At 44.5% G+C, this 25,641-nt stretch overlaps 1 protein-coding gene and 1 pseudogene across 3 annotated transcripts; one reads left to right on the forward strand and one right to left on the reverse strand.

Moving 5' to 3' along the window:
- The window catches only part of LOC115659807, an 87,653-nt pseudogene that overhangs the window by 51,573 nt on the left and 10,439 nt on the right, over nt 1-25,641 (reverse strand).
- LOC115659576 (mitotic-spindle organizing protein 2B-like) lies at nt 1,882-25,086 on the forward strand. 3 transcript variants are annotated; one of them, XM_030579919.1, is made up of 4 exons: nt 1,882-2,137; nt 2,215-2,339; nt 6,648-6,836; nt 24,696-25,086. In XM_030579919.1, exons 1-4 carry the CDS (start codon nt 1,968-1,970, stop codon nt 24,851-24,853), a joined length of 642 nt encoding a protein of 213 aa, XP_030435779.1. In that variant the 5' UTR covers nt 1,882-1,967; the 3' UTR covers nt 24,854-25,086. The 3 variants fall into 3 exon arrangements, with proteins under 3 accessions (XP_030435779.1, XP_030435780.1, XP_030435781.1); XM_030579920.1 differs by having other exon boundaries at nt 1,883-2,137; nt 6,648-6,785; XM_030579921.1 differs by lacking the exon at nt 6,648-6,836 and having other exon boundaries at nt 1,891-2,137.

Raw genomic sequence — 25,641 nt, forward strand, 5'->3', positions numbered from 1 at the left:
CATTGAAACTAAACAAGGAGGAAGCCAGTGGAAACAATTAAAGGGGCCACTCTGGTTATCACCTTGGGGTCAGGGGTGTGCCCTGTACCCCCAAACCTTACTTCCCTTTACACGTATTCACACACAAAAAAGCGAAAGAGCGTGCCTCGGTCATCCCATAGGTCAATTTGGCCCATTAGCCAGGAAGAAGCAGATCCTGAGTGTTTTCGACCACAAACTCCATCCCTCCCGATTTGCAACCATCCCCGGACCAGTGACAGGTGCATAGGCAGCCATGTCATTGAAACTAAACAAGGAGGAAGCCAGTGGAAACAATGAAAGGGGCCACTCTGGTTATCACCTTGGGGTCAGGGGTGTGCCCTGTACCCCCAAACCTCACTACCCTTTATCTGTATTCACACACAAAAAAGCGAAAGAGCGTGCCTCGAGCAGCCATGTCATTGGAACTAAACAAGGAGGAAGCCAGTGGAAACAATGAAAGGGGCCACTCTGGTTATCACCTTGGGGTCAGGGGTGTGCCCTGTACCCCCAAACCTTACTACCCTTTATCTGTATTCACACACAAAAAAGCGAAAGAGCGTGCCTCGAGCAGCCATGTCATTGAAACTAAACAAGGAGGAAGCCAGTGGAAACAATGAAAGGGGCCACTCTGGTTATCACCTTGGGGTCAGGGGTGTGCCCTCTACCCCCAAAACTTACTTCCCTTTACACGTATTCACACACAAAAAAGCGAAAGAGCGTGCCTCGATCACCCAATAGGTCAATTTGGCACATTAGACAGGAAGAAGCAGATCCTGAGTGTTTTCGACCACAAACTCCATCCCTCCCGATTTGCAACCATCCCCAGACCAGTGACAGGTGCATAGGCAGCCATGTCTTTGGAACTAAGCAAGGAGGAAGCCAGTGGAAACAATGAAAGGGGCCACTCTGGTTATCACCTTGGGGTCAGGGGTGTGCCCTGTACCCCCAAACCTTACTACCCTTTATCTGTATTCACACACAAAAAAGCAAAAGAGCGTGCCTCAAGCAGCCATGGCATTGAAACTAAACAAGGAGGAAGCCAGTGGAAACAATGAAAGGGGCCACTCTGGTTATCTTTGGGGTCAGGGGTGTGCCCTGTACCCTCAAACCTTACTTCCCTTTACACGTATTCAGACACAGAAAAGCGAAAGAGCGTGCCTCGGTCATCCCATAGGTCAATTTGGCCCATTAGCTAGGAAGAAGCAGATCCTGAGTGTTTTCGACCACAAACTCCATCCCTCCCGATTTGCAACCATCCCCGGACCAGTGACAGGTGCATAGGCAGCCATGTCATTGGAACTAAGCAAGGAGGAAGCCAGTGGAAACAATGAAAGCGGTCACTCTGGTTATCACCTTGGGGTCAGGGGAGTGTCCTCTACCCCAAACGTTACTTCCCTTTACACGTATTCAGACACAGAAAAGCGAAAGAGCGTGCCTCGATCTCCCAATATGTCAATTTGGCCCATTAGCCAGGAAGAAGCAGATCCTGAGTGTTTTTGACCACAGACACCATCCCTCCTGATTTGCAACCCCATGGACCAGTGGAGGAAGCAGATCCTGAGTGTTTTTGACCACAGACACCATCCCTCCCGATTTGCAACCCCATGGACCAGGCGGCAGCAATTCCTGAGCAGGAGCATAGATGGTTTTCTTATGTGACAGAAACTGAAGCTAGCTGCAAAACGGGAGGGTTGCTCAAACTGACGTTACACCGGCACAGCCCACGCGCCAATCGCGAGGTTCCCTATTCGGAGGCCACGCCCTCGGGAATGCACAGGCAGAAGCGCGCATGCTCCAGAACAGCGCGCATGCTCAGTTGAACAGGAAGCGCGGTGTGCATTTTCTGGTCCCCGCGCGGCTGTTTCCGGCGAACGCTTACCTAGGCGCATGCTCAGTAGGAGCTCGGTGCCGGCTGTGGGTGAGCGCGTTTCCGGTCTGTGCCGGGAATGTCCGACCAGGGCCCGGCCGGTGGCGGGGCGGACTCGGGGCTGGATGCGGCTCTGGGCAAAGTGGGGGCCTCGGTGCGGTCCCGGCGGAAGCTGCCGACGGCAGAGGAGGCGGAGCTGTTCGAGCTGGCGCAGGCGGCCGGGATCGGCCTCGACCCGGAAGTGTTCAGGTGGGGGGGGCGATGGCGGTGGGGGGGGGCCGCGCGCGCGCTGGCCGAGCTGCTGACCCCGCGCCCTCTCCCCGCAGGCTGCTGCTGGACCTGCTGCGGATGAACGTGGCGCCCCTGGCCGTGTTCCAGATGCTGAAGTCCCTGTGCGCCGGGCAGAGACCGGCCCCCAGCGGCCCCGCCGAGACCGGCCCCGAGGCCAGAGGTCAGGAGCGGCGGGTTATTGGGGCCCCTCCCGCCGGGCTGGTCCCGGGGGAGCCCGGGCCCGGCTCACGTCCATTTCCCTGCGGGGCGGGGCCCGGGCCTGGGCCCGCGGCTGCTGCTTTCTGCTGGGCAGGGCGGCGAGAAACGGCGGTCTGGGCACAAACAGGCAAATCCCTCCCGCGCAGGAGCCTCTGGGCTGGGTCCGCTGCAGGACTCGCGGGACGGAGGAGAGCTCTGTTGCCGTAATTAAAGGGCTGGGAGTCTTATTTAGGCAAGATGCTAATTAGACATTCATGTCTGTTAACTAAGAGGATTTTTACACAAGGCGAATAAAAATCTCGCCCTCTTCCTAGCTCATCTCGCACTCTCTTATTGCTGCTTATGTCATCACTTAAGTCCCTTTAGCCATACTGAAAATGTCAAAAACAAATAACCTAAACTGTAGCCTGAGCTCATATACTCTTAAAACTGTAGCTACGTTATGGCTGTAACTAGTATAGTTTTGTTGGCCAAACAAAAAATCACAAACCTGAGAACGCAATGCCAGTAAAACTTTTAAGTATAGACCAGGCCTTACTCCAACTCCCCAGTTCTCATCGTCTCCTTTCTAGACAGTCTAATTTCTAACACTGTAAGAAGTAGGAAGCAACCTCTTTTGATAAAAACATCAGGCTCTAGTTTTTCACAATAAAGAAGCAAAAGGCACAAGACCTATTTTTCTTTAAAAAATATGTACATTCTGTTGCTGCTCTTTCTCCCTTTCCATTCTTTTTTGGAAGTACAGTATATTGTATCAGTTTCCTGTCTCCGGTGGAAGTGACACTCTTTCCTGCTGAGAAGGGCTGGGTGCATCTTCCTCTGTATCTAGTGAATGTTCTTTCCATTAGTCCTACCAGACTTTCAGCAGGCACTCATGTTATAGGGATAGGTGTGTTATAGATACCGTGACAAACAGAGGGAGCATGTTAGAGAGGAGTTCCCCGCCAGAAGCCTGGGACTGAAAGTTCAAAGCTGTAATTGGCCAGCAAGGGGTCTGTACCAAACCAGTATGTACTGTCACAGCACTGGTTCATCTGGGCCCCTTAGCTTTAGTCTGTTCTCTGATGTGTTCTTGCCACGGTCCTTTGGGTTAATCAGTTATTAGTTGATTAACTGCACTGTAAATGCAAGCAAATATTTGTACTTGTTTGTGGTTATCTGGGACCAAAAACTGTACTCTAGGGGCAGGGCCTTATGGTGTGCAATTTTCATCCTCTGCTTTTTAGTGTTTCTCCCCTTCTTTCCTTGGTTTTCCTTCTGTCTTATCCGTCTTGATCATGCCCACAGAATCACTAGCAAAGCAGTCTGTTGCTTCTATTGGCCTTGCTAGGGAAGGCCAGCTGAGTCTCCCTTGCATTGCTCCTGAAGGATTACAAAAACTGAGCATGCCAAATTTAAAGAGATTTGGAAGTAGCTGTCTGGGAGCCTTTAATATTGGAAACAAATTTATATTAAATCATAGGAAAATAAAATTGCAGTTGATGCTGAAAGTCAAAATGAGAGCTGTTTATCATGTGACTAATACAGACTTGTATGTTTCTGGCAATGCCTTTATTCTTAGTATGAATTGTTAGCCGTTAAAAGTGCTGTGTAAGTGGCATGCTTAGCTTGGGATGGGATGTAACACCTGATCTAAACTAAAAGATGCCAAAATACAATTCCAGTTCACCCCACCTGGCTACAGTGAGTGGCTGTGGGTCATTGTATAAGGGAGACACAATTGTAGTGTGGCTCTGCAGGACTCCACATGGCTTGGCTTTGGCCAGAATGGAAATGAATATGAAGAGATCTCAGTACCAGAATAAAGGATCACATTTTAGGTATTTAAAACAGTCATTCTGGTATTTAAAGTAACTTTTTTCCATCTATTGGGAGTAGCCGTGTTAGTCTGTATGCACAGAAACAACAAGGAGTCCAGTGGCACCTTAAAGACTAACAGATTTATTTGGACATAAGCTTTCATGGGTTAAAAAAGCTCTCTTCAGATGTGTGGAGTGAAAGTTACAGATACAGGCATTATATAACAACACATGAAGAGAAGGGAGTTACCTCACAAGTGGAGGACCAGTGTTGACAGGTCCAGTTTGATCAGGGTGGATGTGGTCCACTCCCAATCATTGATGAGAAGGTGTCAATTCCAGGAGAGGCAAAGCTGCTTTTGTAATGAGCCAGCCACTCCCAGTCCCTGTTCAAGCCCAAATTAATGGTGTTAAAATTGCAAATGAATTTTAGTTCTGTGGTTTCTCTTTGAAGTCTGTTTCTGAAGTTTTTTTGTTCGAGAATAGTTACTTTTAAATCTGTTTATAGAATGTCCAGGGAGATTGAAGTGTTCACCTACTGGCTTTTGTATGTTTCAATTCCTGATGTCTAATTTTTGTCCATTTCATTCTTTTATGTAAAGACTGTTGGTTTGGCCAATGTACATGGCAGAGGGGCATCGTTGACACATGATGGCATATATAACATAGTAGATGTGCAGGTGAATGAGCCCTTGATGGTGTGGCTGATGTGGTTGGGTCCTCTGATGGTGTTGCTAGAGTGATTTCTTTATTTTCCTTGTTGGGCCAGTCCTGTAGTAGGTTATTTCTGGGTACTGGTCTCGCTTTGTCAATTTGTTTCCTATACTGACCTCTATACTTACCTACATACCTCCAGCTTCCATCCAGGACATATCACGTGATCCATTGTCTACAGCCAAGCTCTGAGGTACAACCCAGTTTGTTCCAGTCCCTCAGACAGAGACAAACACCTACAAGATCTTTATCAAGCATTCTTAAAACTACAATACCCACAGGGGGAAGTGAGGAAACAGATTGACAGAGCGAGATGGGTACCCAGAAATCACCTCCTACAGGACAGGCCCAACAAGGAAAATAACAGAACACCACTGGCCATCACGTACAGCCCCCAGCTAAAACCTCTCCTGCACATCATCAATGATCTACACCCTATCCTTGAAAACGATCCCTCACTCTTAGAGACCTTGGGAGACAGGCCAGTCCTTGCTTACAGACAGCCTCCCAACCTGAAGCAATTACTCACCAGCAACTACACATCACACCACAGAAACACCAACCTGGAACCAATCCCTGTAGCAAGCCTCTTTGCCTACTCTGTCTTCATATCTATTGTAGTGACACCATCATAGGACCCAACCCAATGCCCCTCTCCCATGTACATTGGCCAAACCGGACAGTCCCTACGTAAAAGAATAAATGAACAAAAATCGGACATCAGGAACGGTAACATACAAAAGCTAGTAGGTGAACACTTCAATCTCCCTGGACATTCTATAACAGATTTAAAGTAACTATTCTTGAACAAAAAACCTTCAGAAACAGACTTCGAAGAGAAACAGCAGAACTAAAATTCATTTGCAAATTTAACACCATTAATTTGGGCTTGAATAGGGGCTGGGAGTGGCTGGCTCATCACAAAAGCAGCTTTGCCTCTCTGGAATTGACACCACCTCATCTATTACTGGGAGTGGATTACAACCGCCCTGATCGAATTGGACCTGTCAACACTGGCTCTCCACTTGTGAGGTAACTCCTTTCTCTTCATATATCAGTATATAATGCCTGCATCTGTAATTTTCACTCCATGCATCTGAAGAAGTGGGTTTTATCCACGAAAGCTTATGCCCAAATAAATCTGTTAGTCTTTAAGGTGCCCCTGGACTCCTTGTTGTTTTTTTCATCTTTGATGCATATTTCCTTAAAAGAAAAGCATCACAGTTACTTTTAGATTCCACCTAGGAAATGGTGTACCCTTGTATATTTATTTACAACATTCATTTAATGTTGGGGTTTATTAACTCAAAATACCAATTAAGTGCTTCAGGAAAATGCCCTGTGTGGTTAAGACTTGTTTTACTGTATTAATAGCTGGCAAGCAATGTGGAAAGTGCATTTATGAAATTATATTTGACACAGTATATTTGAAAACATTTGAAAAAAATATTGGTACATTTATTATTACTAAATGATTTTTGTTTAACAGAACTTTAATGTAATAACTATTCAAGTCTAAGCTGTTCATCTGGGGACTTCAAAATTTTAGGGGGCATCATAAAAGTAGAGTGTTAAAATGACAAGATTGTGAAATGGATGTATTTAAGAAAGCATGTGAGCTATGTTACCATTGTTCAAGAGACAGCTTTTCTTTTTCTTTAATGGTATTGAGCATTCATTTACATTCACGACTCTGTTCTTTTTCTCAATAGACGTATGGTGTTTTTAATGTGTTTCTATGTCTCTCTTTGAATTAGAGGTCTCATTTCTCTCTGCCAAGAACAGTAAAATCCCTGCACCACTCTCCTTTTCCTCTGCCCTTCGATCTCCAAGACTAACAGCCCCTAAGATTGTGGTCTACAGTCCTGCTGATGCTTGCTCGCCTCTCTCTCAAGGTCCCCCTCGTTCCTTCCAGTTTTCTTGCTGCCTGTTCTCTCCTTTTACAGGTTGTGTTTATTAGTTTATCTACGGGGTTGGTGCAGTCTGTTAGGACATTGAGTCACATTTGCATTGTGAGTCCTTTAAGTTTAGACTAAAAGAAACAGTGTACCCTCTAAACAATATGTTCTAATGTTAACAAACTGTCAGGAATGGGTAATTTTAAAAATAATTAAAATTTACAGGTTAAAAATAAAACGTAAATCTTATTTTAAAAATGAAAACTGATTCACTTTGCTGTTGAATTAAGAGACTGAATTCAATTGTGAAAAATTCTCTCTATCTTAGTCTAGAAAGTGCCATATGCGTAGACAGCCAAGAGAAGTTTAGGAATTGCATATTGTGGCCCAGAATCTGCAGACCAATGCGTGAGGGTGGGCTGCTTTGCCCACTCAGAGCTTGCCTGAAGGCTGTCCATTCTTAATGCATTGCAGGATTGGAACCTAAGAACTTCCTGTGCATGATGGATATTTTTGTCAAGGTTTTTATCAGTGACTTTATCAACGCAAACTGGTGCATGCGCTCTGCCGGAGAGCTTGTGTGGAGATGACTTGCTATAAAGATAAATAATGCTTGAATTTATATCGGTCATATGCATTGGCCATTAGGCTTAGGGCTTGCAAACCTGTTTCCATTTAAGGCCCGTGTTTTCTGATTTCCATGTGTGTTTCAGAAAGTTATCTTTTTGGGTTGAAGTCTTCCATTCTTCTGTCTCTGGTAAATTGTCTTTGGAAGCTTGAGTAAAATCCCTTTAGCTCTTTTTGAGTGGGGATGGGGTGAGTTCTGTCACTCTGCCTTAAAAACTAAACATTGTGGCTGAGGTAAGGAAGCCAGCACACCTAAATATGGCCTCTATGGCCATTGTGATTTTTTGTATGTTTAAAATCCATTTCCAAATAAGTTGTAGTGTAGCCATTTCAGTATATGCTGGTGTGCATGCATAGGTGAGAGATGCCCGCTTGCTTTTGAGCTGGGATATCTTGGAGGAAGGACATGACCACTCAACCTTTAGAGCTTAAAACTCTCAGACCAATTTTGTTTTAAACATGGAACATCTTGAGAATTGCTACAGAATAGCATAGGGCTGAGATTTCTGTCTTCCATAGTTCTTGAAGTTATGTAAGCAGAAACTTCCTGAATGAAGCACTAGTGCTACAGGTCCCAGGGATACTGTCCAATTCCACCTTTTTAAAAGTACATTACAAGAATATTAACTTAGGTCAGGAACTGCCAGAGTGAAGATATCCCATTCAACCTGAATTCTGCCCCTCTGTGTTTGTGTTACAGTAGTCTCCAATTTCATGCAGTCATATCTTTTTCCCCTTGTGACCCCTGCCTCCATCAGTGCACAGGATGGACGGCATTATAGTGAATGAGGCAGTTCAATACTTCTTTTATCCTCTCCTCGTACTTTGGGGCCAGACACAGAATTTCGGGTGGCAGGGGAGATGGTTGATGGGTTCTCATCTTGCCCATATCTCGGATGCATTTATAGCTCAAATTTTCTCCGCAAACTCCAGTGAGGCCCCAGACCTACCTGTTTGCATGCTGAGCCGACTTTTTTGGTAGGTTTTAGAGAGGAAGCAAAATTCAGCTTTAAACAGAAACTTAGCCACAACACCAATAGCAGAAGAGAGAGACACTGAAAACTCTTACCTCTTTCTGTAATCCTACCTCCTCATTTTTGGGGCATCCAATGTGATGGTATGCTCGAGAGCTACAACCCAGTTTTAGACATGATTTGTTTCCCGTTCCCCCAGTTTTGGTCTCAAATATCCCTTACTTATCACTTCTAGACCGCTTTGGAGTTGTGCATATTTTCGTGTAAGTACCTGAGTTTCCTATCAAAACTATTTGAGATTCTGCATAGCCAGTACACACAGTCTTCCCTTTTGGTCTGTCAATTTCACCTCAAGTCATAGGACTTGCTGGACTGGATCAGACCCAAGGGTATCAGTGGCCCGCACTAGATGCTGCAAGGGAGGTGTAAGAAACCCCATGGCAAGGATAAGCTGTCCCCAAGATTGGCTTAAGCCCCGAAGTATTAAGTTAGTCTTTGAGATGACCTTTGCATAATCCCACTTGCGGAATCAGGGCATCTACATCACAAGCTTCCAGAATCTTTCTTTTGCCCTTTGGGGCCTTAGTTAAATTGCTCTCTGGATCCATCCAGGTCAGTGCTGCTGCATCCCTGAAGCAGTATCTTCTGTCCCAGGGTAGTCTCAAGTCATGTGCCTAGCATCTCTGTTTGAGAGAAGCACATCTGCTGGACACATGCGACGTCTGTTGGGCTTTTGCTCTTAGAGCCTGCAGGGATCAAGTGGCCTCTTGCTATGGTCATTCCTGGAGGCAAGGTCAGCCAGACTACAGTTCCACTGGCACACTCTCTCTCAGCTTAAGCTGATCCTGCTGTTCCTGGTTCTGCTGGTGCAGTCTCTCCATCTGAAGCCGCTCCTGACACTTCTTGACCTTCTCTCTTGTTCTGACGCCCTTGGTCTGCCCTCTTTCTTGCTCCCGGTCTCCGAGGTGCTGGGTTTCCAGATTCACTCTGTGCCTTTCTTGTTGGGCTGTCTGCTGCTCCTGTTACAGTGCTGTGCTTCCACTGTCAGTCTGTTTGTTCCCTGTTTCTCTCCAGTATGGTGGATCTTTTTGCCAGCAAGCTGGAGGTTCTCTGCAAACCTGGGCTGTCATTCCTTGACTGGTCATTTAGAATATTGCAGATCTACTAGCTGTCATTTTGTCTGTTCTTCAGTGTTAAGCTGCCTTTCTCTGCATTCCTTAACCAGCTGATTTTTCTTCAGCTGTTCGTAATTCATTTTTCTCTGTCTCTTTTGTCACTCTGTAGTTCTCATCATTCTTTTCCCAAAAAGACTATTGAGACTTTTTGCTGTGTGGTTTTCCCTTCTAGGTAACTTGCTTTCACTGTTACTGACACTTATGCAGTTCACACTGCTGCAAATCCCACCGATGCCACCATAAATGTCACGGGTCAGGGTAACTGCCCCTGTATTTGCTCTCAGTGATCTAGCAAAAACACCTATTCTAAGGCTTCCAGCTCCCCAGCCATCGCCTTTTTGGGTGCAGACATGTTTCTCTGCTTTCTGACGGGTATTTCCGTGCTGCACAGTTCCCTGCCTTCCTTGTGTTATTCCCAGAAGAGACAGGCTGCTCAAGTGCACCTGCTTGCTTTCTCTTCAGCAACTGATGAGTGATTGTCAACAGAAGTAAACTACTAAACATTTCTTTCTATGCAAGCCAATTTTATTCTTTAGGTTAAGACACTACAGAAAAAAAATCACATTTAAAGTAATAGATGAACCTATATGCATGGTAATAAGTTTACCAGGGTTCACCTCAACCCCAGCATGGATTCTGCAGGAACAGTCCTTCAGATTCTCACCCGTGAGGGTTCCTTGAGGTTACAATTTAATCACAGCTTCAGAAGAAAAATATTGTCTTGTGAGGCTTCAGCAGGTCCAGTCCTTCCAACGCTACTCTAAAGATTGGGGCCTTCTATGGACCATGGCTCCTGTCTGTTTGCTGATTCAGGAAGAAGGCTCCAACCAGTTTAAAACCAGGCTCTTTATTCAAGAAACCTGTTTATCTGGTGGTGCCTGCAGAATCCAGTATGAATTAGTATATGGGCACTTCTCCAGGGGGTGGCTTCAAAGGGTGGTAACGGAGGAAGTACCTTAGTATCCCCCATCTACTAGAGAAGGTACATGCAATTCCACAATAACACATACACAATTTCATTTTCAATACAAGTGGCGCACACATCCCCACTCCCCAAAGGATTCAGTCCAATTCAGTAAGATTTAACTTAGAGTACGTCTCTACTACCCACTGGATCGGCGGGTAGTGTTCGATGTATTGGATCGATTTATCACGTCTCATCTGGACACGAAAAATCGATCTAATAATTGACGCCTGTACTCCACCTCGACAGGAGGAGTAAGTGGAGTCAGCGGGGGCGCCGTGGCAGTTGACTCACCGCTGTGAGGGTGACCAGGTAAGTCGAACTAAGATACTTTGACTTCAGCTACGCAAATAGTGTAGCTGAAGTTGCGTATGTTAGTTCAAACCCCACCCCCCCACTAGTGTAGCCCAAACCTTTGTTTAGTAAACAACTTTCAGAGTATTGCAGGAAATTGTCAGGCTGTCACAAGTACGTCATACTGAGTGAACATGAAAGTCTAATTTTGAGCCCGACACAGAAGTGACTTTTGGGGGGCTCTGTTGATTCCACAGCTTGAGCATACTTACAACAAATCAGATTTGACAGCATGCTAGTGTTGGTAAATCAATTACAATACCCACCGAGGCAGCAGTGACTCCAGCAGGAAAAATGGACCATGAGCCCCAGTGCAGAGCAGGAAGAGGCTCCAGAAACAAAGTGGACCCTGACCACTCAACTCCAGTGGTAAGTTTCCAAGGGTCCCTGCAGAACAAAGAAGGATTGTGGGGCAACAGGTTCTCTTCCTCCACTCTTAAATCTTAAAGTGGATCTCAAGTGCCCTGGGGAAGGAAACAGGGCTTCGAATCAACATCCCCTTCCTCCCAAGTCAACCAGGAGGGCTCTGACAATGAGCCCCCACTTCCCGGAGGAAACGGGACTCAGAGATCTAAGACAGATCGCTCGAGAGGGCTCCAGGCGTTAAGGAAGACAAGGTGCAAAAGCCTCAGCAGAATTTCTGTGCTCCCAAAGTGCACAAAAAAGGTTAAAAAATCCAAAAAAGGAAAGAAAAAGCACAAAAAATCCAGGAGATAGACGTCCTCTGACTCCTTGTCGTCCTCTCTCTCCACCACCGAGGAAGGCAATCTATCTGGCCCTGAATCCTGAGCAGGCTCCTGTGAATAAGCCTTGGAGTAAGTTTCTCCCCTTAAAATCCTCCCTTGAGGCTCTGATACCCCTTCATGCCTCCTTCGAGAAATGATTTATTGTTGAATGGAACAAGCCTGGTGAAGGCAAGCATTGTAACGAGCGACCTCAGACTCTGTAAATAGTCAAGTACCAAAAAGCTCTGTTGCTGAGATACCAAAGCTTGATGCCACTCTAGCATCCCTCGCCAGGAATATGGTAGAGTTCTATCCTAAGGACTTGATGGAAAGATGGAGGCCACTCTCAAAAAGATCTTTGAAGACCCTTCCAGCACCTTTTGATCATCCCTGGCAGCGGCCTGCATTGCAGGAGCATCTCTCTCTTGTCTGGACAATCTCAAAGCATTTAAGCACAGAGATCATGCTGACTTTGGCTCTACTTTAAAGAGTCTCCCTAGCGTTAGTGTTTTGTAGCTGATGCTTTAATGGATGTGATGAGATTCTCAGCCTGAGACATAGTTTCTAGCTCAGTAGCCAGACATCACATGTGGTTCCAATTCTGGAAGGTGGATCTTCATTCTAAGCAGCCCTTGAGCGTGGTCAAGTTTACAAGAACCCTCTTTTTTGGAGAAAACTTGGATAAGGTGGTGGCTGGCAAGGTGGCAAATGCAAACAGTCCATCTCTTCTCCACTGAGTGCCCTTGGAAGAGAATATAGACTGGCCATCAGACAGAGGTGCCCCTTTCACTCTTTGTCATCACAGAGATACCAGCGAAGGGTATTTCATCAACCACAGACAAGTGGACCAGGGAAATAGTGAGCTAGGGATATTTGCTTGAGCTGTGGGCTCCATCCCATCCACTCTTCATCCAGTCACCCAGCTCCTGTTACCTCATAAAATGCTATCTGATCCAGAAATCCAGACAGATGTCTTATCACACTGTTGGCCACAGGGCCTACTTTATGCATTTCCATTACAGGGGAAGGTGGTCTTGAAAATAAAATGAGAACAGAGAATGGTGATACTAATTGTCTGAGAAGACCTTGGTTCTCAGTCCTGATAGAGCTGATGCTGAAGCACCACTCTAGCTTCTGTGGAGATGGGACATCTTTTGTCCAGACCTGAAACAGCTCCAATTAACAGTCTGGTTATTGAGAGGGAAGCACTAGAAGGTCTTAGTCTGTTTTCCAGAGTGATTAAGACATTGCTTTCATCTAGGAGAGTATGGACACTAAAGGCATACTTCTATATCTGGTCCAGATTCAATCAGCACCAAGAGCACACTGCAAATCCCAGAAATCCTGGCATTCTAATCATTTTGGACTTTCTCCAAGAAGGCATAGACAGAGGCCTTCAATCCATATAATTATATGTCAGGTGTCCACTCTTAGTAGTGTGCTATTCTCAGGAACCTCAGGTTCCCTGACAGACTAATTCATAGGTAGCCAGATTCCTTTGGGCAGTCCGATTAGCCAGACTGATGATCAAGCCATTCTTCCCAAAATGGGACTTTCTGCTAGTTTTCATAGCTCTGAAAAACCATCCCTTTGAGAGTTTGATTTCAGTGTTGGCCTTTCATTAATCTGTTAAGGCTTGTTTCTTAGTCACTGTCACGGCCACCAGGTGAGTTTTAGAGCTGGCAGCCTTATCTGTACTGGAGCCTTGCTGCCTGTTCCACAAGGACAAAGTCATGCTCAGGACACTAGAATCCTTTCTTCCTAAGGTATATTTGTCCTTCTACACTTCCCGAGAAGTTGTACTTCCTTTGTTCTGTCCAAAACAATATCCAACTCGCCACACCTTTAGATTTTCATCGCTCACCTAACACCTATCTCAAGCAGACAGAATCCATGAGAAGATTGGGCTCTCTATTTGTATCCTTCCACCCGAAATGCCAGGGGGCTCAGATTTTCAGAATCCTCCATCCGTAGATGGATTATGGAAGACTGTAAATCATCAGAGCCTCCTGTCCCAGAAGGGATTAAGGTGCATCACATGAGATCCTGAGCAATCTCTTGGGCAGAACAAGTGTCTCCACTTTGGAAATTTGCAAAGTGTCTCTGGTCTATAGCTAACCCCTTAAGCACTACAAGATGGACCTTCTATCTTCTGCAGAGGCCTCCTTTGGAAGGAAGTTGCTGCAGGCAATGGCCCAGTAGTAATACGGGACGGGTAGTATTTTCCTACAGAACTTATGTTTCATAATCCTCCCTACATCTGTTCACTGCTTGCTACTTCCCAGATGTCCAGAATTATGGGAGACACTGGACTGCAGAACAGAAAATTTCTTAACAATTTCCTTTCTGCTGGCACCATCTCCTATAGTTCGACCCACCCTGGATGGCTCATGAGTCAAGGTCAGATATTAAATGGAATCTTTACCATATGTCCATCTTCTTTGGTCTAACATACATAGTTATGTTATCTCTGGAATATTTGTTAGTGATGTTATGCAAATTTTACAGCTTGGGAATAGTTTATCAGGCAGCAAGCAAGAGCAGAGGGGACATGGCCAGACCACGTAGAGCCAAAACACTGATCTGGGCTCACATGCAGCAGAGTGGAGAAATGTGGGAGATGCTGTGAGATGAAAGAAAATTAGTAGGAAATTTTCTGTCCTACCTCACTTCAAAGATCAGAGTCTACAGATGAGAACCAGCAGTGCCACACAGTGTTTTATGTAAATAAACAGGGAGGAACCAGATCAATGCAATTGTGCAGGGAAGCAGTCTTTGCATGGAATTGGTATATCCAGCACAATGTAACACTAAATGCAGTTCACCTGCCTACGCAATACTCTGGCAGACAATCTAAGCAGTGTGTTTTTCTCAGAACAAATTGATTCACAAAAACCAGAACTCTGTGACCTCTCCAATATCTCTAAGTCTGGTAGAAGAGGTGCTCAGAGCAGTGGGACAACGTATCATCCGGGTTTTGTCACACACCTCACAGCATGGAAACTGCCTGGTTAATAGACTTGGGGCAGAATGGTTCTGTTGATGTACAGAAGAAAGGAAAGTTACTTACACCTCAAAGAACTTCATTTACTATAGGTGTTTTTATATACCTCTCCGTCTCTTCCCCACTATTGCCAAGTCTAATGACCTGGACTTGACAGTGGTGCAGGAACTGAGGTTCAGTTGGCCACTCTGCCTCTTTTATGGCCTCTCGGGGAGGAGGAACTCTGCACCCCAGTGAACTTGGTGCAGCAACATACACTGTCGGCTAACGTGTTGCAATCTCCAGCACATGGGCCTGTAGACGGGCCGACTAACCCCCGCGGCGCCTCCTGCTGGTTACTTCTGGGAATTAGCTCGTTTCCAGCTCCGGAGCGCCCTCTGCAGGCCGGTGAGCCACCTGTCCTCTGGCCCCATGTCCCTCCCTGGACCTGGTGCCCTTTTACATGGAGTGCTGCCCCCAAGTAGTCGCCCCTTTCTCTGATGGTTTCCCCTTCCCAGGGGACCCCCACCCTCTATCCCCACTTTGCCTCAGTATAGGCTACTGCCTAGTCTCCACCTAGCCCCTGTTCACTAGGGCAGACTGCAGTATCAGCCACTCATCATAGGCAAAGGGGTTTGGACCTGCTGCCTTTGCCTACCCCTGGGTTGCTCCCTGCAACCCCCAGTACCTCTTGGCCTAATGCTACGCCACAGCCTGGGGCTTTCTAGGCTAGAGCTCCCCAGCTCCTCTGCCTTTCCCCAGCCCTGCTTCACCTTAGGTACCTTGTCTAGCTCCCTACAGCCAGGCCCTTCTCCCTGAGAGAGAGACTATCTTGGGCTTCTGGCTTCACTGCCTCTTATAGGGGCCAGCTGGGCCTGATTGGAGCATGACCCCAGCTGAGCCTACTTTCCCCAGTCAGCCCAGGCTTGGGGCCCCAGCCTACAGGCTGCTTTCTCTAGGCACAGCCCCCTTCTCAGGGCTGCTTTTAACTCCTGCAGGGCAGGAGCAGGGATCCACCCTGCTACAGGGCTAGGTTCACACTAGAAGTAGAACACACAAAAACAACACATCTTGAACTCCCAGTTATTATAAGAACGGCCGTACCGGGTCAGACCAAAGGTCCATCTAGCCCAATATCTGTCTACCGACAGTGGCCAATGCCAGGTGCCCCAGAGGGAGTGAAGCTAACAGGAATGATCAAATGATCTCTCTCCTGCCATCCATCTCCATCCTCTGATGAACAGAGGCTAGGGACACCATTCTTTACCCTTCCTGGCTAATAGCCATTTATGGACTTAGCCACCATGAATTTATCCAGTTCCCTTTTAAACATTGTTATAGTCCCAGCCTTCACAACCTCCTCAGGCAAGGAGTTCCACAAGTTGACTGTGTGCTGCGTGAAAAAGAACTTCCTTTTATTTGTTTTAAACCTGCTACCTATTTTCATTTGGTGACCCCTAGTTCTTGTATTATGGGAATAAGTAAATAACTTTTCCTTATCCACTTTCTCAACATGACTCATGATTTTATATACGTCTATCATATCCCCCCTTAGTCTTCTCTTTTCCAAGCTGAAGAGGCCTAGCCTCTTTAATCTTTCCTTGTATGGGACCCTCTCCAAACCCCTAATCATTTTAGTTGCCCTTTTCTGAACCTTTTCTAGTGCTAGAATATCTTTTTTGAGGTGAGGAGACCACATCTGTACACACTATTCGAGATGTGAGCGTACCATGGATTTATAGAAGGGCAGTAATATACTCTCAGTCTTATTCTCTATCCCTTTTTTAGAGATTCCTAACATCCTGTTTGCTTTTTTGACTGCCTCTGCGCACTGTGTGGACATCTTCAGAGAACTATCTACGATGACGCCAAGATCTTTTTCCTGATTTATTGTAGCTAAATTAGCCCCCATCATATTGTATGTATAGTTGGGGTTATTTTTTCCAATGTGCATCACTTTACATTTATCCACATTAAATTTCATTTGCCATTTTGTTGCCCAATCACTTAGTTTTGTGAGATCTTTTTGAAGTTCTTCACAATCTGCTTTGGTCTTAACTATCTTGAGTAGTTTAGTATCATCTGCAAACTTTGCCACCTCACTGTTTACCCCTTTCTCCAGATCATTTATGATTAAATTGAATAGGATTGGTCCTAGGACTGACCCTTGGGGAACACCACTAGTAACCCCTCTCCATTCTGAGAATTTACCATTAATTCCTACCCTTTCTTCCCTGTCTTTTAGCCAGTTCTCAATCCATGAAAGGACCTTCCCTTTTATCCCATGACAGCTTAATTTACATAAGAGCCTTTGGTGAGGGACCTTGTCAAAGGCTTTCTGGAAATCTTAGTACACTATGTCCACTGGATCCCCCTTGTCCACCTGTTTGTTGACCCCTTCAAAGAACTCTAATAGATTAGTAAGACACGATTTCCCTTTACAGAAACCATGTTGACTATTGCTCAACAGTTTGTTTTTCTATGTGTCTGACAATTTTATTCTTAACTATTGTTTCGACTAATTTGCCCGGTACCGATGTTAGACTTACCAGTCTGTAATTGCCGGGATCACTTCTAGAGCCCTTTTAAAATATTAAATTATTAAAGATAAATAATTTCTTTTCATATGCAAAACAATTGTCTCACAGCATACAGAGTTAAGGGAGGTGCTTTTCTATACAGCTCTGGGCACTCCATTACCAGAAATATATTAACATATTGGAGGGAGAGTTTGAAATAGCAGAAATTTATTAGGGAATTGGAGGGACTGACTTATTATAAAAGAAGGTAAGTGTGTCTAACTTAAGTAAAAGTCAATTTAGAAAAGGTTCATAGATTCAAAGGCCAAAAGGGACCATTGTGATCATCTAGTCTGACCTCCTGTGTGACACAGGCCATAGAACTGCCCCAAAATACTTCCTAGAGCAGATCTTTTAGAAATAAACTAGTTTTGCTTTAAAAATGGTCAGTGATGGACAGTCTGCTGTGACCCTTGGTGAATTGTTCCAATGGTTAATTACTCTCATTGTTATAAATCTTGTCTTGTTTCCAGTCTGAATTTGTCTAGCTTCATCTTTGAGCCATTGGATCGTGTTATACCTTTCTCTGCTACGTTGAATAGCCCATTATTAAATAATTTTTTCCTCATGTAGATACTTGTAGACTGTGATCAAGTCACCTCTTAGCCTTCTCTTTGTTAAGCTAAATAGATTGAGCTCTTTGAGCATGTCACTACAAGACATAATTAAAAAATTGTGATTAATTGCATTGTTAAACAATAGAACACCAGTTGAAATGTATTTCCTTTTTTATGTTTTCCTGCTTTTTCAAATATATTTATTACGACACAGAATACAAAGTATATAGTGCTCTCGTTATATTATTTTTATTACAAATATTTGCACTGTAGAAATGATAAAAGAAATAGCATTTTTCAGTTCACCTCATACAAGTACTGTAGTGAAATCTCTTTATCGTGAAAGTGTAACTTACAAATGTAGATTTTTTTTCTCTTTTTTTTTGGTTACATAACTGCACTCAAAAACAAGACACTATAAAACTTTAGAGCCTAAAAGTCCACTCAGTCCTACTGCTTGTTTGGCCAGTCGCTAAGACAAACAAGTTTGTTTACATTTTCGGAAGATAATGCTGCCTGCTTCTTATTTACAATGTCACCTGAAAGTGAGACAAGTACTAGTATTAGCTGAATTGAAATATACTATTTATTTTGTTTTTTACAGACAAATATTTGTAATCAAATACAGGTACAAAGTGAACGCTGTACAATTTGTTCTCTGTGTTGTAATTGAAATATATTTGAAAATGTAGAAAACATCCAAAACATTTAAAATAAGTGGTATTCTATTGTTGTTTAACAGTGCGATTTACCATGTTTAACTTTTAATACTGCGACGAATCGTGATTAAAATTTTTTAATCGCGTGACAGCCCTAGTTATAACCATTGATTTTTAGCATTCCAGTAGTGCAAATTCTCCCAGGTTTCAATAATACCAACTAGGTTGAATTTACATTTTATAAATGAGCAATTCCCATTCCTCTTGGTGTTTTCCAGGCTCCTAGCATTGTTGTATTGGCAGTTCAGGAATTTCTCCTCTTCATGTCCTTTAATTCCTTGATTAATTGTGTTCTCAATCTCTCAGTTTTTGTGCTGAATGCTTATTTCTTCCCTCCCTTTACCCCTCCCCTTTTGTAAATAGTTTATCCCCCTCCTGACAATTCTAGCCAGTCTGTCCCCAAGGAGATTGGTTCCTCTGCACTGCACTGTCCAAACTAGACAGCCTTCTTTTCTCCTAGAAGGTGGACCAGTGTTCCACAAATCAAAGCCCTACACCACTTACCCAGTCAGTCCTTCACTTTCAGAATCCTCTGTCTTCGTTCACTCGTAAACCAGGAAAGATCTCAGAGAAGATTGTGTGGCCATTCTTCCTCAGCACATTTCTGAGTTCCCTGGAGTCATCTGTTGTTAGTTATCCAGTGATGCAGTGTTAGTAGTGCCGATATGAACCATAACCAGTGGTCAGCTTCAGCAGCCTATCAAATGGTAGAGCTGATGCTGATCTCTTACATAGCAACAGTTACAAGTAATGCTTTCTAACACCTCCAGTTGTCTGGGAGACACTGTTCCATCCTGACAGCCAATGACCTGGCCTCCATTATCGATGCCTTTGCCTTTGTCACCTCTGTCGAATTGCAGCAATGCAATACATCTGGGCATGAAACCTTCAGCGCTTAGGAACCTCCAATGGTTACAGAACGCTGCAGCGTATCTCCTCAGCAACACAGCGGGTCTGACCTGGGTCTGATTCTATTCAGTGTCTTCATAAATGGTTTGGATAATGGCATGGAGAGTACACTTATGAAGTTTGTGGGTGGTACCAGCCCTGGAGGACAGGATTAAAATTCAAAATGATTTTGACAAAGTCGAGAAATGGTCTGAATTAAATAGGATTAACTTCAATAAGAACAAATGCAAAGTACTGTGCTTCAGAAGGAATAATCAGTTGCACAAATACAAAATGAGAAATGACTGACTGGAAGGAGTACTGCAGAAAAGAGTCTGGGGGTTATAGTGGATCACAAACTCAGTATGAGTCAACAATATAGTGCTGTTGCAAAAAAAGGAAACCTCGTTCTGGGATGTATTAGTGGAAGTGTTGAAAGCAAGACAAGAAATAATTACACTCTACTCAGCACTGATAAGGCCTCTGCGAGACTTCTGTGTCCAGTTCTGGGCCCCCACTTTGTTACAGATGTGGACAAATTGGAGGAAGTCCAGAGGAGAGCATTAAAAATGATTAAAGGTCTAGAAAACATGACCTGTGATGAAAATTTGGAAAAATTGGGTTTGTTTAGTCTGAAGGAGAGAAGACTGGGGTCACATAAGTATGTAAAAGGCACATGAAGAGAAGGGTGATAAATTGTTCTGCTTATCCACTGAGGGCCAGACAAGTAATGGGTTTAAGTTATACCATGGGAGATTAAGGCTAGGTCTACGCTGGGGGAGGGGGTAGTTGACCTAAGATACGCAACTTCAGCTACGCGAATAGCTGCCGCTCCCCCATTGACTCCGCTTCCGCTTCTCACTGCAGTGGAGTTCCCGAGTCGACAGCAGAGCGAGCGGGGATTGATTTTATCACGTCTAGTGTAGACACGATGATCTCTGATAGATCGATTACTACCTACCGATCCAGCGGATAGTGTAGACATACCCTTGGATTGGACATGAGGAAAAAATTCCTAATGGTAAGGGCAGTTAAGCACTGGACCAAATTACCTGGGGAGGTTATGTAATTTCCGTCACTGGAGATCAGTGATGGTCTAGGTAATATTTAGTTCTGCCATGAGTGCAGAGGACTGGGCTAAATGACCCACTGAGGTCCCTTCCAGACCTACGATTCTATGATTCTTTCCATGCTGCTGTTAAACACTCATGTCCGAACACCCTGTGTCTGCTGAGAGGGTGGTTTGTTGGACTGCTCTCTGACCTCTTACGAGTCATTGAGTTAAGGAAAGGAGGTAAGGGAGAGCTGGATCCTTCCCTCTCTGCTACCTCTGTTACCCAGCACCTTCCCTTTCAGGGCTTCTCTGCGTAGGCACAAGCACTCCCCCTGGGATTGCACTGCACAAGGGTCAGGGCTAGAGCATGTGTTCCCAGCTAAGGAGCCTAGGATGAGTTCTGTTACAGCTGTGGGTGGAGTGGGCTGTAAAGCATCTGCTGGAAGAGAAAGCCAGGGGAGCCTTAGTAATCTGCTTGTGGGGCCAGGGACAGGAGAGGAACTCAGCCCTCCATGCTTTTCAGCCAGGCCACAGGAATTAAACTCTCTGTCTAGGACACATTTGATTCCCTTCTTCCCCCCCCCCCCCCCCAAAAGAAAAAAACCTGCCAATGATTCAAGCAAGGTTTGTGCAAACTTCCTTTCTATGCATGAATTATAAGAAGCCTCGAACTAACTGGAGCGCACCTTTTTGCATTAACATGTAGATTGCATAAAGGGCACACCGTCTCTGAAATCATCCCACTGCCTCTGATTGTTACCAGGGACAACTAATATAACTGAAAGAAGGGGCTGAAAAAAATGGCTTCTGTCTCTCTGCCAGGCCTGTGTGTAGAGGCCATGTTACTGTTCTCCCACTAAGGCCAGTCTGTTGCTTTCCCTGGTTATTTGGGTCTCACACAACAAGGGAGAGAGAATTTTTTTTTAAAAACCAGGGTATGTGTGATTGTGAACCCCCCGATCCTTGCAGGGGCTCAGGACTGGGCAGCAGCAGTGAGCTTTTAACTCTGGTTTTCAAATTGACCAGTGTCTCCTAGTCCTCATGTCCACTTCCTGAGTGGAGGCTGGTTTGAAGCACTACCCTCACTGTGTTACAAACAGAAATAGTTAGAAGAGCAGTTGGAGCCTTAAAGGCAGGGTCTGAGCCTTGGTTCTCTCCCTGTGGAAAGAAGACACTGCTCTAGTGGGGATGGGGAACCTCCACAGTCCTTTCTGCTACTGAGGAATGAAGGGGGCAGCAACATCAGTCTGGGCAGAGAGCAGGCAAAGAGAACAGTGCTGTAGGTGGCTACTCCTAAAAACACCTGAGGAATACTGGAAGCTCCCTGGGGCCTGATTGACCTTTGTGACACTGTTTCTATACCACTGCAGTGTCCTGTCTGCTGCCAGTGTGCACTCCGTAGTGCCACCATGCAGCCTAGCCTGCCTCCTGAATACATCCATCTATTGAACCAACTAGGTTTTAAACCCATCTCAGTATTGTTCAGACGGAAGAACCAACATTACAAGTAGATGTATGTGTCCTGCATGTAGTTGTATGCACTTGGTCTTATGAACCTACATCAGCCCATTTGTAGGACACACTTGACTGCTCCTATTATAGTCATCTTCTCTGAGCTTTTGAGGTACTCAAATGAAGTCTCTCATGTGGAGTATCACTTATATTTGTATCATGCTGCATATTTACAGAACACTGGGTCTCTGAAAAACAACCAAGTATGCACCTCAAAGTACCAGGACATCATGTGTCAGTTCACTTAAATGGGGGAGCCTTTTATTAGCATCAGTATTCACTTCTTTACTGTAGGGGGAAGTCTCTTGAAATCCTTTCCTTTCAGGGGTTGCCCTAATGTGTGTTGATTTCCCTAATGTTCAATATTGTTTAATACAAGTGTTGAGGCAGAAGTGCACACAGCACACCAACTCAGATTGTTGGGCCTGTGATAGTGCTTCCACGCACATGGTCTGACCCTACTCTATTGAAATCAGTGGGAGCTTTGCCATTGATGAAAATGAGAGGACTGACATCATACCTTTATTTATATATCCATAAAATGGTCTTTAGAGGGCTCGTTCTTTTATTCTGAGAAGTTTAATATAATGTAGAGGATAAAGGGCCAGATTTCCAGTAGCCAGATAGTTGGGCATTTTTGTGCCTGTCCTGTGGGCCCACGTCCCCTTTTTGTGTGAGAGAGACACATACTTTGTGCCCATACAAATGAGGGATTTGCACTGTAACTGGACATGTGCATTCAAGGGAGGAAAGGTATTTACATGCACAAATGTGCACCTACTTGCTCGCTAAAAAAAAAATCAGATAATTTTTGGGGATGATTTTGTTGCCATCTTTGATGAAGTAAAGTTAAATTTCTCCTCTCTGCAATTTGTGTGCTTTCATTGACAGCACTCGCATTAATAACGTTGCTTGAGTGCTTCTGAGCTTCAGCAAAGGAGAATTGCAGAGCTGGCTAGCTGGCTTTGGGCTGACAGATGAGAAGTCTACAGTAGTAGATTTTTCTTAAAAAAGCAGCTGACATGTCTGAGGCCAATTAATGCATTTGCTGTTCATTGTGTTAAACTATTTACAGAGGCAAATGGACCACTTACATTTTTATTCTTTGGAAGCCATTTGAATGTTTCTCTAGTGCGCTGAGGTGTAAATCTGTGCTGTTGGCAGTAGTGGCTTTCAGGGGGGAGGAAAGGTGCTACATAGGAATGACTTTTTGGTAAGTAATGGAATAAAGTTTCTACAGGTCACTCTTCTATTGGCCATGCAAATTGCAGAGATGGTTCTAAACAACATAAGTGGGTTGCTACTATATATTGTAGAGCAGGGGTAGGCAACCTATGGCATGGGTGCCAAAGGCAGCACGGGAGCTGATTTTCAGTGGCACTCACACTGCCCGGGGTCCTGGCCACTGGTCCGGGGGGCTCTGCATTTTAATTTAATTTTAAATGAAGCTTCTTAAACGTTTTAAAAATCTTGTTTACTTTACATACAACAATAGTTTAGTTCTATATTATAGACTTATAGAAGACCTTCTAAAAACATTAAAATGTATTACTGGCACACGAAACCTTAAATTAGAGTGAGTAAATGAATACTCAGCACACCACTTCTGAAAGGTTGCCGACCCCTGTTGTATAGCTATCAGTCAGTTGTCTTACAAAACACCTCAATATCCTAATCAGGTAACTAATTTGTGCAGAGAAGATATTTAAATTAGCTTATCAAATGCCTGCCCTTTGCTCTGATCTCTTTACTGGTATGTGTTTTTCTAAAACTCTGTGAAGCATTGGAGCCGTTTGTTTGTTTGGCTAACTCCATCCTTCTCATCCTTTCCTAGGGTAGATTGTTCTCCTGTGTTTCTTTTTGACCTTTCACTAGTGTAATTTTCTCCTTACCCTACATGATGTGCCTCCTCTAAGACAGCCCTCTCCCGATGAAGGAAGGTGTCAGGTCCTGCTCTCCCCACACCTCACTTGGTCTCTTTCTCCCCCTCACCTGCCCTACCTGCAGCAAGTCTCAGTTTGTCCCCTTTCTCCTGCTGAACGTGGAAGGGGTCCCCTCCAGGTCTCTTGCTAGCTGTGTGCACCACACTTCCTGCCTTCTCCCCTTCCAGCTTGCACAGTGCTTACCCAGTGGTTTGCTCTGCAGCTGTGTTGCATCATAGACACAGCTAGCAGTGGTAGGATAAGAGCAGGATGGCTCAGGAGGAGTATTCTGTCTCCCTTCTGAGCCCAGCAAGACAATCTGTGAATGGCAGCTCCTGTGTAGAATCCAAATGCTGCCAGAAAACCCCAGAGCATGACCAGAATACCCAGGAGAGTTGAGAGGTCTGTTAGTCTGACAAAGTGACAAACAGGAGAGGCTCTGCAGGGTTGGACCCTGTTACTGTTACTTGTGAGAGGAATCAACTGTTGAACATTGGTTCACTTGTCCTAGCCATAACATGTTAGATGCTCTTTAAATTCTTCTCTAGTTGCAATTTGCAGTGTTGGTTTTCCTATGCTAAATGAAAGTAATTGCATAATGTGTTCACACATTTAAAACCAGTGATTTATGCTATTTGATTTATCTGAGGAATAAATTGTAATGAATATGATTAGTCCTATTGCAGTTTGTTTAGGACTTATGCTACCTGACATCTGTTAAATTACAGTTCACAAATTTTGTATCTGTATAAATAAAATTTTGTCATCTAATAAAACCCTACCTACAACTTGAATTCTTGAGGAACACTAGCTGCTTGGGTGCAGTTATGTCAGATTAAAACTTTATAGTTAACATATTTATTTGTCCTTCCAGGGAGAAATAAAACCAATCCTTCAGTCAGCGGGACCCAAGGTCTGGCAGAACGTTGCAGCCGGGAAGGATCTGTCCAAAGAATGCCCCGGCAGCCAAGCACTAGCAGGCTCCAGAAGACTGGAACTTCTGGAAAGAGCAGTGGAGGCAGCAGTACATAGAGACTCAAAATAGAGTGCTGAGGACCTTTGTAAATTCTCCATTAAAATAAGTGCAATGTAGCACAACATGTAAAAATGCAAATGATCCAAGATTGTGAACCTGCTCCAGTATTTTGTATTTATGAATGCTATAGAATATCACAGGTGATATATACAAAGGGTCAGTTACCGTTTTCCTTTCCTAGATTTCTTTTGAATACATCTGTTAATAAAGAATATGAATTTTTCGGGAATTGCTTTTAATTAGAATTCTGTTTAAAGCATTGCACTAAATTAGTGAGATGTTATTCTTCATTCTTATTCATAGTGTCTGGCCTGCTCCATGCCTTATGAGTAGTCTAGCTCGTGCAAGAGTGCAGTCTCTCACCAACTAGAGATACCTCTATCAAGCTGTCCTGCAATGGCTCAAGAACATGAATACCAACCTCAGGGCAGACTGTTCTGAGCCAGGGCACAAACCATGAATTGGAGTTTTATATATACACTGGTGGTTGAAATTATCGTGTAAACTCCTCAGGGCTATAACAGCCTTAACTTGGAGTCATTAGACTTTCCCCTTTGGTACAGCGATCTGTCATGCCACCCAGGTGGGCTTACCTTTGTGATAGATGGTGCCTTACGCTAAGGATCATGGCAATATTCCAGTTACTCCCAGTCCCAAAGGATCAGTCACTTACCTCAGGTCAGTTGCACCTTAGTGGGAGCGTGTGCGCGTTATGGGCATGTTGAACGTTACTCAAAGAGTGCAGAGTTACATTCGCATGGGTGTTTATCTGAACTCAGCAGTA

Source organism: Gopherus evgoodei, chromosome 11 (genome assembly GCF_007399415.2).
Source record: "Gopherus evgoodei ecotype Sinaloan lineage chromosome 11, rGopEvg1_v1.p, whole genome shotgun sequence".
NCBI lineage: Eukaryota > Metazoa > Chordata > Testudines > Testudinidae > Gopherus > Gopherus evgoodei.

Excerpts from the sequence above, each read along its gene's own strand:
- LOC115659576 (XM_030579919.1), top strand. The coding sequence starts at position 1,968 with ATGTCCGACCAGGGCCCGGCCGGTGGCGGGGCGGACTCGGGGCTGGAT. Across the intron at positions 2,138-2,214 it reads CTCGACCCGGAAGTGTTCAG|GCTGCTGCTGGACCTGCTGC; the intron begins GTGGGGGGGGCG and ends CTCTCCCCGCAG. Across the intron at positions 2,340-6,647 it reads GACCGGCCCCGAGGCCAGAG|AGGTCTCATTTCTCTCTGCC; the intron begins GTCAGGAGCGGC and ends TCTTTGAATTAG.